The 16,754-nt window shown below is 43.4% G+C and overlaps 1 protein-coding gene across 1 annotated transcript; it reads left to right on the forward strand.

The window, feature by feature from the left end:
• Positions 1-1,176: 1,176 nt before the first annotated feature.
• On the forward strand, positions 1,177-16,012 carry LOC121300535. Its single transcript, XM_041229102.1, has 2 exons — positions 1,177-1,403; positions 14,717-16,012. Exon 2 carries the CDS (start codon positions 15,194-15,196, stop codon positions 16,010-16,012), a length of 819 nt encoding a protein of 272 aa, XP_041085036.1. The 5' UTR covers positions 1,177-1,403; positions 14,717-15,193.
• Positions 16,013-16,754: the final 742 nt, after the last annotated feature.

Here is a 16,754-nt window from a genome sequence, read left to right on the forward strand (position 1 = left end):
ATGGAACCCTCGTAGAATGGTATTAAGACTGTGCTACTGTATTTGGCCCATTGACGGTACAATATTGCGACAAAAAAAAGAATGTAATTCTTGATAATATATGCATGTCATTTAGACCCGAGGGTTAGGCAGTGGAGCAGTAGTGACACACTGACCAACGTGGGGTATGTGTTGATCATTAAACAAACAAAAAAAAACATGCACAATTTCCACCCCTCACATACCACACTGCTGATGTGTATTATAGACTGTGCCTTCAGGGCACTGAGCAGACAACCCTACATACCAATGATGTGCAGCACAGGGGAGTGTCTGGGATTGGGCTGGCCCTTACATGAACCCGCTATACTACTAGCATTGTAATATATTAAATATTAAATGAAGGACTGCACAGTGCATGATTCCGCTGTGTAAAGACATTGGAGACTGAGAAACGGATTGCTGTGGAACCCGCGCCACAGGGAAGCAATGTGCAGCAAGATAAAACAGCGTTCATACCAACAGCCTTGAAATAAATGCATCCAGAGCGATACCATCACCCAGCCTGTCCACAGGGGACTTTCTGAGCAAAAGCAAACACAAAAACCCAGCCCTCCTTCAAGCCGATCTGATTGGCTTCACTCCAGCGTTTCACACTGACTGTGTTTCCACTGCTCGCCAGTGTGTGGTTTTTCTGATGTCAAACACGTCACAGGGAAAAACTCCCAAGATTGTTTGACAAATTATTGACCTGGCTATTAAAAAAAATATATATGAATGTGGTCACAACACAGGAGCCCGCAAAGAACCAGATAACAATAGGACTTTATTATAGCATGGTCTCTGGCCTCATAAATACTGCAGAATATTGTGACAGCTTGATTAGGTTTCTTATTAAGATGTTCAATTTTCTTTTTTTCTGTTAACTCTTTAAAAAGAAGCTATTAATTTCAGTGACAAACAGCATCATCAAATCATGTTGATTTGCACCCCCCCCACACACACATACACAGCTCCTGTGGTTTAGTGAGAGCTGCCCCCACGCTGTCTTATCACAGAGGATGCACACACACACGAGCCAGTGGTTTCAGAGAAAGAAGCACACTCACACACACAAACTCACACACTGACGCGCGCACACACACACACAGAAACACACACGCACACACACACACACACACACACACACACACACACACACACACACACACACACACACACACACACACACAAAGCTTATTACCCCTTATCACCAACCAGGTAATGCCATCACTGCTCTCCTCACTCACTCTCTCACTCTCTCGCTCATGTACTGAGACCAGAGCGTCGCTGCTCAGCCTGCCTCCCACAACAAGACAAGAAAGAGTTGGCTGCCAGTGTCTTCATCGCTGTCAGAGCTCTGCCTCACCACTCAGGTGCAGCCGGTAAGATTTGTTTTCAATACTGCTCTGTAGAAACTACCTGTCTGTACTGTGTCTTTATAAACTACCTGCAAATTGTGATTGATTCCCCAGTGGGATAACAAGATGCCATATTGACATCTACACAGCAGGGACCTGACCAGACGTTGCTTTGACTGGCTGGTTGAGCTGCTTGATGATCTTACTTCTTGCCTCTTTTCCAGCTGTTGTTTTTGTAACTGTGTATTTTTCCTCCCCGTCTCTGCTCTGCCTCTTTCACTCTTTGCTTCAGTTGTTCTTCAATCAATTCTTTATGATCTGAAATCCCACTGCTGCCACCCTTCACAAATATAGCTTTCCCCCTCCCCTCTTTCTCTCTGTCTTGATCTCCTTGTCTGTCGTCTGGTTTTCCCATCGCTCCCTCTCTCCGTCTCCCCTTGCCTGTGGGGTTCAGGAGCTGGGTTCGTTTGCATCAGTTGATGGTTTTGCTCCAGAGAGAATGAAACAGTTCAGTGAGCCAGCGGGAGACGAGGGTTGTTGTTTTACACACATCGTCTTTCCACCAACCCTTTCATTCCCCCTGAGGTGTGTTCTAATAACCTCTCTCTATTAATATTAAACTTGTACAAAACCAGCCAACAGGGGCGGACAGACACAGACCTCCTCAAACTAAAGGTGACTGCCCTTAAAAAAAAAGAAAATGTAAAAAATGAATTGCTTCTGCATTTTGAAAATATTTCTTTTCAGCAAAATACAATTTAGCACAAAGACTTTCACAGTGCTTTCAATTGTGATTATTATTATTATTATTATTATTATTATTATTATTATTATTATTATTATTATTATTATTATTATTATTGTTATTATTATTATTAGAGCAGTTGTTTTGTAATATGGTTGAAAGGTGTGGCTGTTTTCACAGTGCTTTGTAAAATGGAGGAAAGTTGCTTCTATGAATAAGAACCAGTAAAGGTATTTCCAGCAGCGGCTGTTAGCAGAGACAGCAGTGTGATGTTTTAATATCTAGAAGCACGTCTTTATGGAGAGATAAGGCCTCTGCTGCTGACAGATTTACATTTTTGTATATTTTTTTTGTTATTAATAAAACAGTTGTGAGAAGAATGAAATGACTCCCTGTTTGCACGTGGATGTAAAAGTCGATACATCCCTTTGTATGAAGTGTTGTGAGATTTCAATGCAGCTTGCACATTCTGTTGCTTGTGGGTTCTTTGAGAGAGCGTGAAAGTTTTTCTGCAGCAGAGCAGCTCAAATTCTTCAGTTCCTCTTCCACAGCGGAAAATAAAAGAACTGGTTGCAATGTCCATTATGCAATTCAAATGCATTGCTGATAATACTAGACCCATTTTAGAGTTAACTTTAGAGACCCACAGCTTTGAAAGACAAAGAGATGTCATGGGTATTATGGGAGATGATGGTGCAACACTGAAAAGGGGAGAGAAAATATTTCAAATGGGTGTTCTCAGATCAGAGCTTTGGAGACACTGCGGCACAACTACTAGGTCTATTAAACAAGTATTTACTGCATTATTGAAACCCATCGTCTGGAGTTATGTTGTATTTTTAAGTGCTGTTAATTGAAGGATAAGTTTACTGTGTAACAGCATCGCTCACTCTGAGTAGCAGTGTGTGCGAGTCCTGTGAGGCAGAGCCCTTGAACTCCCGTCACAACACAACGGCTGCAACTTCTAACACATTTTTTGTTGGTTTCAAAACAAGTGTGAATTTCGTTCAAGCACCTACTCGCTCTGCAAGTCTTTGAAATCAAATTTAAAACAACATATTTGTTTGCGTCGGCTTATTCTTGAAGCTGGATTGATTGGCCAGTGTTTTGTTTTGTTTTTTTATTTTTGTTGAGTTTTAATTGGAAAATGCTCTGCATTACTAGATAAAAGCAAGTCCTATTGAATTGCATTGAACTGTATTGCATTGTGCCTGGAGACTTGTTATTAACCAGAGCAAGTAATGCACAGCTTCTTGAAGTTGTGATGCACTGACTGTCATTACTATACCACATGCTTACTGAATTTCTCATAAACACGGAGAGAAGACAAAGCCCCCCAAATCTGCTGCTTTTAAAGTGTAGTTTCGTCTCCGGGGGTCCCTCTTTCCAGCCTGGATCCCACAGCAGGTATTTCCTGGTTACAGCTCTGAAAGAAAGAGCCTGTTTTCTGCTAAAGAACTTGTTAAGTGTTGAAGTGCCAGCGTATTTTATAGTGTGATATACTGCTCATTAGCATTTCATTTAAATAAAGCAATGTACAGTTTCATAGAAAGGATTGCATACAGTATATAAATCGACTAGAATTGGGGTAATGTTTGGATTTGCTTTAGCCAGTCATTGGGTGTGTTGCTTGTTATTTTTGCTTGGCCATGGGTTCGTTTGAGGCTTTAGATTGTGCTGGAATAATTAAATTGCTATGCATTGCATGCTAATCTTAACAGCAGTGGCTTCCTTATTTGTTTAAAACAAAAACATGAACTCCATATTTCTGAAAGAGCAGTGTTGAAATTTAATTATTATAATTATTATTTAAAAACATATTCTCCCCCTTTATCAAAATTGTCTTGCTATAAATATAACGGTCTTTAATTACAGGTGCAAAAGACTGAGTTACTCAGCTGTGTAATTCTTTGAGCTCCAATATTAATGAAACCTGAACTATGTTCTTTAAAAGTGTCCAGATTAACTGTGGCTTTAATGACACTGTAAAAAAACGATTATACTGTATCTCCACTGGACCGATTACTTACTGAAAATATGTTCATAATTCATCTTATTATTTATTTCTTAGCAGACGCCCTTATCCAGGGCGACTTACAATTGGTACAAAATATTACAATACAAAGTATCACATTACAGAATATCACAGAATAGCAATACAAAATATCATAGAATATCACATTTCAAAATATCACAGAACACATTACAAAATATCACATTGCACAATATCATAAAATATCGCATTTCAAAATATCACAATACAAAATATTATAGAATACGACATTACAAAATATCACAGAATATCACATTACAAAATATCACAGAATATCAATACAAAATATCACAGAATATCACATTACAAAATATCACAGAATATCAATACAAAATATCACAGAATATCACATTACAAAATATCACATTACAGATAAGAGCCGTTATAAAGTACTGTAAAATCAGTAGAAAATAAGGCATGGTTTATTTTATATTTCTAAATTAACTGGAAGAACAGTTCAAATAGATTGATGTATTTATTTACTAATTAAATAACTATCTAAATAGCTATAGTGATAGGCCTAAATGAACACATTTAAATGTGATAATACATTAACATTATCTCTCTCTCTCTCTCTCTCTCTCTCTCTCTCTCTCTCTCTCTCTCTCTCTCTCTCTCTCTCTCTCTCTATATATATATATATATATATATATATATATATATATATATATATATATATATATTATTTCATTCGTTTTAGAATAGTATCGTTGCCCTTTATTGGATAATAACAAGAATAGGGTGCACGTGTGCACGTATCAGAAAAAAAAAAAAAAAAAAAAAAAAAAAAAAACCCAGAAGCAGCTGACTTAAAATGTCAGAATTTTTGTCTTATGAAAAAGCAGCAATTCTTTTCCTGGTCACTTGCGGTAAGGGCAAGTAAACGTCTCCCGCCTAAAAGAGAAACATGTTAAAGAAATTGAAGATGGTCTGACTAAAATGATTCTTAACAGACGGATGTCTGTTACTTTTTTCGTAATTAATATGATGATGATAATACTAATATAATAATAATAATAATAATAATAATAATAATAATAATAATAATAATAATAATAATAATTGGTGCATTTTTAGGGATTGTGTGGGGAGCAGGCGTCTGCAGGCATGTTGCCCATTTCTCTAGTGATATAATATTTGTCAAGACACTCACAGTAGAAAAACAAATGCGGACACTTTTCCTGGTTTATTAACACAGAGCCATGCACCAGCCTCGCTGAAAGTGAAAACAGCATTTGAATTACAGGCGCAATGCAAAACTTCATGCGTACTTGTGAGTGACATGGGAACACTGAGTCCTGTTCATTTTTAAAAGGTTATTATATAACATCTCTCAGCGGGGAACCACCGACAAACAGCATCTTCTGTGCACAACAACACTGAAAGATATTAAAGACAGAAAACCGCTAACGAGATTCAACTTATTCTGAAAAGAAATGTCCGAAATTAAGACAGCTTTGCAGTTGCCGTTCTAAATGTGCTGATATGTTTCATGTAGTCCTGCAGTAACAACACGTATTAATAAATACGACTACTACAAATAATAATATTAACACTAAGTAAACTGTTTTACACAGCACTGCACTGGTCGTGCAGTTTGTCCTCCCCGCTGTGCAAAGACGAGTTTTGCCGACGCGGAAAATGTCTTGTTTTAGATCGACTTGCTGCTGCTTCCCACACGGCGTTTTTAGTTTCACACTACATTGAATTCGCCTCTGTTCTCACTTTAGTGTCTGATGTGATATCAAATGTGAACTGGGAGCAAAATACATTATAACTGTACTAATGTGATATAACTGTACTAATGTGTTGTGTTAATTAAAGAAAGAATCGTTTCCGTTGTAGAAATGCTAAACATAGACTACTCAGGTTTCTCTGTGCCTTGTTGCAGAATATGCATTGTTGGTTTGACATGGTCAGTGGGTTTGACTACACTGTGAACACTTGGTCCACGTGCTGATATTGTGCCAGCATTATGTAACGTAGAATTGTTATTAGTTGCCCTGCTTCAGCTAACTGTACCTCACAATGTATTTTTGGTTCCTTCATTGTAGATTTCTGTTTGTGGAGATGCTGTGAAGGGCGCTTGATTGCTGCCAGTCACTGCAACACTATCTGTGACCTGCTGCTCAAATGTATTGTGGTTTCTTCTTTTTCTGCTCTGTACTGTGCAGTGCTTTGCGACACTTTTGCATAAAAAGCGCTCTATAAATGCAATCAATAAATACAATAATAAATACAGAAATAAATAAAACATCGACAGAGTCGGTTCCTGACAAACAGGGCCACCGAGAGAGCTGCTGTACGGAGAAGAGCGGCTGTGTTTGTTTTCTCATAGCAGATAAAACCAGCAGCACCTCAGTTCTTTGAAAAGAGGGGGCAGTTTATGTGACTAACATGAAACAAGCGTTTCAAAATGGTCTCAGACTGGTTAGACAGTACAATCGCTAGATCTTTTTAACAAGATGCCTGGCCCTGATTTTCTTTTGATTAAAAAAACCCTCAGTCTATACTAAATAATCATTGCAAATCAGATCAATTTCTATAAAGTATCCCCTTTGATAAGTGAAGGAATGTTCAGATTAATCTGACACAAGTTTAATAGAAATATATTCCTTCATAAGGAGTTACTGGCAGTTATCACACAGTCTTACTGGTTCATATTCAGGAGTGATTGTAACTATTTGGAGCAGTGTCTTGTCATGCTCTCACGGCAGTGTTGTCCTATTCATTCTCTTGTCATGCTCTCACTGCAGTGTTGTCCTGTTCATTCTCTTGTCATGCTCTCACTGCAGTGTTGTCCTGTTCATTCTCTTGTCATGCTCTCACTGCAGTGTTGTCCTGTTCATTCTCTTGTCATGCTCTCACTGCAGTGTTGTCCTGTTCATTCTCTTGTCATGCTCTCACTGCAGTGTTGTCCTGTTCATTCTCTTGTCATGCTCTCACTGCAGTGTTGTCCTGTTCATTCTCTTGTCATGCTCTCACTGCAGTGTTGTCCTGTTCATTCTCTTGTCATGCTCTCACTGCAGTGTTGTCCTGTTCATTCTCTTGTCATGCTCTCACTGCAGTGTTGTCCTGTTCATTCTCTTGTCATGCTCTCACTGCAGTGTTGTCCTGTTCATTCTCTTGTCATGCTCTCACTGCAGTGTTGTCCTGTTCATTCTCTTGTCATGCTCTCACTGCAGTGTTGTCCTGTTCATTCTCTTGTCATGCTCTCACTGCAGTGTTGTCCTGTTCATTCTCTTGTCATGCTCTCACTGCAGTGTTGTCCTGTTCATTCTCTTGTCATGCTCTCACTGCAGTGTTGTCCTGTTCATTCTCTTGTCATGCTCTCACTGCAGTGTTGTCCTGTTCATTCTCTTGTCATGCTCTCACTGCAGTGTTGTCCTGTTCATTCTCTTGTCATGCTCTCACTGCAGTGTTGTCCTGTTCATTCTCTTGTCATGCTCTCACTGCAGTGTTGTCCTGTTCATTCTCTTGTCATGCTCTCACTGCAGTGTTGTCCTGTTCATTCTCTTGTCATGCTCTCACTGCAGTGTTGTCCTGTTCATTCTCTTGTCATGCTCTCACTGCAGTGTTGTCCTGTTCATTCTCTTGTCATGCTCTCACTGCAGTGTTGTCCTGTTCATTCTCTTGTCATGCTCTCACTGCAGTGTTGTCCTGTTCATTCTCTTGTCATGCTCTCACTGCAGTGTTGTCCTGTTCATTCTCTTGTCATGCTCTCACTGCAGTGTTGTCCTGTTCATTCTCTTGTCATGCTCTCACTGCAGTGTTGTCCTGTTCATTCTCTTGTCATGCTCTCACTGCAGTGTTGTCCTGTTCATTCTCTTGTCATGCTCTCACTGCAGTGTTGTCCTGTTCATTCTCTTGTCATGCTCTCACTGCAGTGTTGTCCTGTTCATTCTCTTGTCATGCTCTCACTGCAGTGTTGTCCTGTTCGTTCTCTTGTCATGCTCTCACTGCAGTGTTGTCCTGTTCATTCTCTTGTCATGCTCTCACTGCAGTGTTGTCCTGTTCATTCTCTTGTCATGCTCTCACTGCAGTGTTGTCCTGTTCATTCTCTTGTCATGCTCTCACTGCAGTGTTGTTCTGTTCATTCTCTTGTCATGCTCTCACTGCAGTGTTGTCCTGTTCATTCTCTTGTCATGCTCTCACTGCAGTGTTGTCCTGTTCATTCTCGTCATGCTCTCACTGCAGTGTTGTCCTGTTCATTCTCTTGTCATGCTCTCACTGCAGTGTTGTCCTGTTCATTCTCTTGTCATGCTATCACTGCAGTGTTGTCCTGTTCATTCTCTTGTCATGCTCTCACTGCAGTGTTGGTCCTGTAGGATAATGAAAGAATGGACACGCGGGTTGCAGTTTGAATTGAAAGCCAGTGCTTTGCTGGTTTGTTAATATTTTCTATATATTTTAAGGGTGGATTTTCTTTGGTTTGTTTAATTAAGGTGGCATAGTGGTTTCTTTGCCAAATTTCAGAAACTTCCAATAATTGCCAGAAGTCCACCGCGTTGCTCTCTCATAGGTAGGCTAGCTTGCAGGGTCATGGAAAGTCAAAGTGCAGGAAACCTGCTATAAATATGACCTGCTGATGTATTTCAGGGATCTATAAATCAACACACCTCTGCAGCGCAGCCTGATGCTGTACGAACAGAGGAACAGAAACCAGCTCTGCAGGTACACGTGCATTGAGAGCTTTTAGAAAGATCGCTGGCTTACTGAATTGCTGAGGCCAGTATTAACAGTAGCTAATCACTGCCCTGCATCGACCACAAACAGATTTTGAAGAGAGATTGGAGACCCAATCAAAAGGACCCAGTATGGCTGCATGGCATTCACCCACCTCAGCAAGGGTTCATACACACACACACACACACACACACACACACACACACACACACACAGACTGAAACACACACTCACACACATGACAACTGACACACACACACGCAAACTGACACACACACACACACACACATATACACACACAGACTGAAACACATACACACACACACACACATACACATACAGACTGAAACACACACTCACACACAGACACACACGCAAACTGACACACACACACACACACACACTGACACACACACATATACACACACAGACTGAAACACGCACACACACACTCACACACACATACACACACACACACACTGACACACACACACATGCACAAACGCACACTGACACACACCCCCACACACACACACACACACACACACACACACACACACACATACACACACACACACACACACACACACACACACACACACACACATTTTACCATAAAGTAACAACCCTTAAAATGTTTTATTGTATAGTCTTATTATAGTGAAGGGAGTCAAACCGAGTCGTTACATGACATAGCAATGCACTTACATGAAGTGATATTAAAACAATTGGGTTCTTTTATTATTGTGCTGTTCTGTGTTCATTAAACAGGGTGGGCCACTTGCTTAGAAACCCAGTGCTTTGCAGAATGGCTGCTAAATGCCTAGACAGGTTCTGTAAGATGTGCAGCTCCAATACGAAGCATCTGGTGCTTCAGTGGTCAGCACCAGTCGAGGCCATCAGCTTTTGAGAAGCGTGTGTCTTCCTTGGCATATATACAGTGCTGCTGTTCTTAGAAATGTGAAATAATCATTCTCGTTCTTGAACAGTAGTTCTTGTAAAGAATGCAATGCATTGCTTTCCTGGCTGAGTAAAAAAAAGACAGCTGATCATTTCATGTTATGACAATGTGAAACTGCTGTCTGTGCCAATCACAGCACTGTTCATTCAAGCAGGAGGGAGACAGACATGCAGGCAGAGAGGCAGGCAGAGAGGCAGAGAGACAGGCAGAGAGACATGCAGAGAGACAGGCAGAGAGACATGCAGAGACAGGCAGAGAGACAGGCAGAGAGACAGGCAGAGAGACATGCAGAGAGGCAGGCAGACAGACGGGCAGAGAGGCAGGCAGAGAGACAGGCAGAGACAGGCAGAGAGACAGGCAGAGAGACAGGCAGAGAGACGGGCAGAGAGACAGGCAGAGAGACGGGCAGAGAGGCAGGCAGAGAGACGGGCAGAGAGGCAGGCAGAGAGACGGGCAGAGAGGCAGGCAGAGAGGCGGGCAGAGAGACGGGCAGAGAGGCAGGCAGAGAGACAGGCAGAGAGGCAGGCAGAGAGACGGGCAGAGAGGCAGGCAGAGAGACAGGCAGAGGCAGGCAGCTATAGAGACAAGCAGAGAGACAGACAAAGGCAGGCAGGCATGTAGAGGCAGGCAGGCAGGCAGGCAGACAGGCAGGTACAAAATATGAAAGTTTTACATTCATCACAATGTAATTACACACTACCCAGTATCAACTTAATAATTAGAATGGGATCTTTCTTAAGGATTATAACTGACATGATTTGAATACGTGTTAAATGGTCTCTCATGAAATCAGTAAGAATCACAGAATGGAGATGGAAAGAACGTTCTCAAAGTAACAGGCACGCTATTTACAGTTTATTTTTGGCCCTTTATTTTATGAATTTGAACATCATGCGTTAGTTCGTCTGTAATAATCATCAACGTGTTATTAATGGAATGTAACAAAGAAGTTAATTCTTAAAGAAAATACTTCCAATGATCTGCAGCAGCAGCAGCACCTGAGAAGGTAGTGTCCCTTTTGATGAGAAATGAGAGGCAGAGAAGCAGCTCCTTAAACCAGAGACACGCCTAACCAGGCTGCTGCTGCTGCTCAATCACACTTTTCCTCTCGCATGTGTGAAGAGGAGAATACAAGGGACTGCAGTGAGCAAGGAGTGAAATGAATCAACCAGGGCAGGACTGAGGAGTCACAGGCTGGCTCTGTGTGTGTGTTTCACACAACCAGTGAGCTCCACAAACAACAGGGGTTATTTTCTGAGTGCTTTCTAGCTAGCCCCCATTGAACCGATCCTGAGCAGCAGCAGTGTTTCGCTTCAATGGGAGTTTCAGCATGTGATGGAAGTTGCTGTCTGACCCCTGTGATGAATACTGCCCTTTGAGTCTGAAGCTGAGTAGACTGACACGGTCAGAGCGATTAGTAACATCATGCACGACTCATTCTATTCTCCTGCTCAAGCTTTGCCGTTATTTACTGCGTGTTTGAACGAGGCGCAGGGATAGCGAGGGCTGGCAGCTCTTCACTTCCAGTCGCTGTTAGCATCGTTTTTTCAGGAAAGGAAGTATTTTCACAAATCACACATTTCATTCAGTGGCTCATAAATATTGCATTTTGTCTCTTTTCTTTTTTGTTTTTTTTCAGTTGTATTTGGTGTTTTATTCTCCCCAGAATGATGATTTGGTGTAAATAGCTTTGAGAATGTGGCCCATCATACTGTACAGAAGCAAACAGGGCAGGGGAGTGGAATTAAGCTGCCGCTGTGCGCAGGTCTGCGTCCCAGAAGGTTCTGACGAAGTGACCACATCCTGTAATGCAATCCTGCTCTTGCTGTACGGATTAGCTATAGCTGTTTTCTGTGTGATCTACTCACTGAACTGGTTTTGAAAGAAGCTGTCATCTGCTTTTGCAGCCGGCCCGTGTGGAAAGTGAATCGCTGTATCTGATTTTTTCCACCCTGTGCTGTGCCTCACTGGCTTGGCAAGTTCTCCTACTGTGGGCAGAGAACCACTTCAGGCCCCAAGTGAGCAGTGATATAATATACTGTACATAGTATACTGCACTGGAGTCTATACTGTTGACTTTTCATATCCCCAGTACAGCACTGAGTTCTCTACACTAGACTGTATTGAATTAGCTGCTCTCAGATCCCCAGTACAGCACTGAGTTCTCTATACTAGACTGTATTGAATTAGCTGCTCTCAGATCCCCAGTACAGCACTGAGTTCTCTACACTAGACTGTATTGAATTAGCTGGCTCTCAGATCCCCAGTACAGCGCTGAGTTCTCTATACTAGACTGTATTGAATTAGCTGCTCTCAGATCCCCAGTACAGCACTGAGTTCTCTATACTAGACTGTATTGAATTAGCTGCTCTCAGATCCCCAGTACAGCACTGAGTTCTCTATACTAGACTGTATTGAATTAGCTGCTGTCAGATCCCCAGTACAGCACTGAGTTCTCTATACTAGACTGTATTGAATTAGCTGCTCTCAGATCCCCAGTACAGCACTGAGTTCTCTACACTAGACTGTATTGAATTAGCTGGCTCTCAGATCCCCAGTACAGCACTGAGTTCTCTACACTAGACTGTATTGAATTAGCTGCTCTCAGATCCCCAGTACAGCACTGAGTTCTCTATACTAGACTGTATTGAATTAGCTGGCTCTCAGATCCCCAGTACAGCACTGAGTTCTCTATACTAGACTGTATTGAATTAGCTGCTCTCAGATCCCCAGTACAGCACTGAGTTCTCTACACTAGACTGTATTGAATTAGCTGCTCTCAGATCCCCAGTACAGCACTGAGTTCTCTACACTAGACTGTATTGAATTAGCTGCTCTCAGATCCCCAGTACAGCGCTGAGTTCTCTACACTAGACTGTATTGAATTAGCTGGCTCTCAGATCCCCAGTACAGCACTGAGTTCTCTATACTAGACTGTATTGAATTAGCTGGCTCTCAGATCCCCAGTACAGCACTGAGTTCTCTATACTAGACTGTATTGGATTAGCTGCTCTCGGATGCTCAGTGCTGAATTATACTGTACTTTACATTAGGTATAAGCTTAAAAAAATGAATAAACCAAAAACTGCAAGATCTATAATTGCAGTGTGATAAAAGATCTCACTAACAGCAGAAGTACATTCAGGTTTGCTGCACTGCTGCTGCCTCTCAGTGTGACTAACAGTGATGTGAAATCAGTGACTCACAGAGTTCAAAGGCTTAGTTTTTAGTCTGCTTTTACGTGGAGCTGTTTCTTGTTCTTAGAAGCAGGCGAGTGAGGTGTGAGCTCTGCCCGGCGATGACAGAGGGGGGGAGCTGAGCGGTGGGTAGAGAGAGAGCTTTCACTGCTCCAGTCTCCCCGTGCTTGTCTAGACGCAGTTTCATCAGAACCTCTCAAAGCGCTTGTGGGGATTTCTAAGAGCTGTGTGCAGAACCTGCCGCTGTGTTTCACTCTACAGCAAGGCACTGGGATTTCTGAACAGTTACAATGTGATGATGCCATCGTTACCAGACTATTTGTCTTCTGCCTTATAATGTGAATGAACGCGCTAGTAGAATGGCATTATGGGGAGAATGGAAGCCAGGAGCATGTTGCCTTATAACTGGCTAAAGGGCTGTGTTATAAAGATGCTGCACTGCACTGCAGCACAGGGCTGTGAGGGGGCTGCAGAGCTGAGAATGGAGCATGGCAGTCGCTGGCTAGCCGAGAAGCAGAGAAGTCAGATGAATCTGAAATACAGATTCATGAAAGCCTTTGTTTTCATATGATATTATTTTTTGCACCTATTAGACATATGAGGTGTGAACAAAAGCTCTCAGAGCGAACACGTGTATGCCTGGATGGTAGTAAGTGAGAAAGCATTGAGAACGTACAGAGGCTGTGGCTCATTACACACAGGGGGTTCTGAGCACAGATCACAGGTGCAGACTCAAGCCATGCAGTGAGTGCCTCATTAAACAGGTAGAGCACTGCCGGGCTCTCGCAGTGACCCGCTGTGCTCTCAGGTGAGCGGACGCTCCAGTGCACAGCCCCTCACAGATGCATGCTTTCTAACCTCAGCTAGTGCAGTCACACCACCACCAGCCAGGAAACTTTACACACAAACAGCCGTTTTAATGACATGTGCTTTACAGAGTCACGTGAGCGCTTCTCTTTCATCAGAGACATTTTGATGGCCTTATATTTTAATTTCAGACCTGCGTTTTCTTTTTTAAACTACAGAAGGGGTGCCCTGTAATAACGTGATCATCCACAGTTTCATAATCTTTACATAACCTGTTCCTGCTTGACGTTATTTTTTGGGCGTGCTTTGTGTTAATATGAAGAAAGAGTGGGCTAATACGAAATCAAGTTTTGAATAGAACTGCTGAGATACAACCCCTATATTGGTGATGTGAATCAGTATCATGAAAGTTTTTTTTTATTATGCATTAATATATTATAAGGTCGTTATTATATATTATAGCTGCTTATCTGCTGGGATGTGAGCAGCACAGAGGCTGTGCATTGATATCGTGTCTTTAAAGAAACCAGCGACAGCCACTCAGACACTGGATCGTTTCTCTAGAGTGGATGAGCTGTGGTGGGAGTTCCCCTTGGAAAGTTATCACTATGAGCAGGGTAAACACAGTGAGCCTTCGTATTGTTGCATCAGAACGTCTCTTCAGAAACAGCTAAACGAGGCGTGTTTGTGCTAAATGATCAAAAACACTTTTCTTTTTTTTTCTTTGAGTTTTTTAAAAATGTTTTTATCTAAAAGTGTTTGAATTCAGAATAATTTGGTATATAGATTAGTGAGTCTGAAGTTGGGGAGAACATTCCATGAGTTAAAAAAAAAAGCGCTCTTCTGTCACTATATTCTTAATAAATGTGTATTTCTTTCTCTTCTCAGATCTAGTGTAGCTCTGCACTGCTGTGTGTGGGGAAGTCTGAGCAGCTCAGGTAGAAAGAAAGACAGACTTGAGACTTCTGCTTCAGAAGAACTTAAAGGGGAACTGTCGGCTGGCGTCACAAGCCTGGTGAAGTCAGGGTCTGCCCAGTGCGGATGCAAACTAAAACGGCAAGTAGACAGACATCTCCGCTAGTGGTACCGGCAAACATGTGGGTAAGCTTGTAGCTTGGGACTGAAAGAACAAGAAGAGCTCCCTTGGGCAGCGTGTGCACCTGGCAGAGCATTGTGAGCTGAAACGAGACACAGGGACATCTCCTCTCCACAACAGCAGGGTCAAGGACCAGGACAAAGCTGCACTGCCCCCGGCTTCCACCAAGTTAAAACTCGACTCTCATTTGCACACTTCCTTTGTGTCTGTCAGGCTGTCTCTCTGTGTGTCTGCGCTGTCCCTCCCGCTCTGCCTCCTCTGCTCTCCCGATGGAGACTCTATTTGTTCTGCGGGACAGCGGCGGCAGCAGCATGGGCAGCACGAGCCCTGAGAGGGAGGCTGTGTTTGAGGTGCAGCCCCCCTCGGGGTCCCGCAGGAAGCGTGAGTTCATGCCGGACGAGAAGAAGGACGCCACCTACTGGGAGAAGCGGCGCAAGAACAACGAGGCGGCCAAGCGCTCGCGAGAGAAACGGCGAGTCCACGACTACGTGATGGAGGGCCGGCTGGCTGGGCTGAGCGAGGAGAACCTGCGCCTGCGAGCCGAGCTGCTGGCACTCAAGCTGCGCTTCGGGATCCTCAGCCCAGCCGACTACACCGAGCACGCACACACCCTGCTGGCAATGAGGCCCAACCCGGCCAGGGACAGGACAACGCCCCCTGCCTGCCATGAGCCCTACTGCACCAAGCCTCTCACATCCCGAGTACAGGACTCCCCTCCCTGCCCCACGTACCTACTCCCCTCACACACCCGCCACCCCACCGCTCCCCCCTGCCTGTCTGGCCCCCGGGCTGGCTCAGCCTTCACCCCAGCTCGGGGGGCCCTGGAGAGGTACCCCTTCTTCCACTACCCCGTTCACTGCAAGCCCCTGAGTTACCGGAGGGGGTGGGGGGACCCCCCTGCAGGGGGGTCCGGAGTGTCTTTCCGGAAGGCTGCTCCTCGGACGAGGAGGAGGGGTTTTTTTTTGACCGGGGAGCAGAGTTTCTGGCGAGGGTCTCCGCCTGCTCGAAGGAGCGGGCTGTGCACCCCTGACCAAGTGAAGCCTGGGCCTCACTTCTCGAGGCTGAAGGAGCCCTGCCTCACAAGCTGAGGCTGAAGGCCCGGCGGGGGAAGGCTGACTCGGATGGAGGCACAGAGAGGAACTGCGTCTCTTACTGACCTCACCAGAGCTCATGGACTGATAGACTGCACTTTGGTACTGACAGCTGAGCAAAAACACTGCACTGCCATTAATGTTGTATTATGTGCCTTCTTATATTTCATGTGTTCCAACACACTGTGAAAGACGATTAACAGCGAAAGTAGCAACAAGATCCACTCATTGCCAGGATTCACAGAGCCGTTGCAGAACACGGAGCCTCTTTTTTTTAGATATTTTACAGAATGTTTGTTTCCCTAAATTTTTTTTCTTGTTTTTTCATTATATTGCTAAAGATTGTATGTTTTCTGTGTAAATCTATTTGCCAAACCAGTATATTTTTTTAGCTGTGTGTTGTCTCAGGGCTTTTTACAAAACCACACAGTGTAAGTGTTCCTGTACACAATAAAACTGTGAGGTAGAAAAACTGTGTTCCAAAATCGACAGTAAGTCCATTCAGAGAGAAGTCCATGCAGACAGTAAGTCCATGCAGACAGTAAGTCCATTCAGACAGAAGTCCATGCAGACAGTAAGTCCATGCAGACAGTAAGTCCATGCAGACAGTAAGTCCATGCAGACAGAGGCGGTGTGGAGAGTCTTCACAACTCCCTGACGATTCCCCCTGTGGATGCTCGGGTACTTTATTCAACGCGGAACAACAAACATGTGTTCCTCTCAGTCAGTTCAGTCATGT

Source organism: Polyodon spathula, chromosome 26 (assembly GCF_017654505.1).
Source record: "Polyodon spathula isolate WHYD16114869_AA chromosome 26, ASM1765450v1, whole genome shotgun sequence".
Taxonomy (NCBI): Eukaryota; Metazoa; Chordata; class Actinopteri; order Acipenseriformes; family Polyodontidae; genus Polyodon; species Polyodon spathula.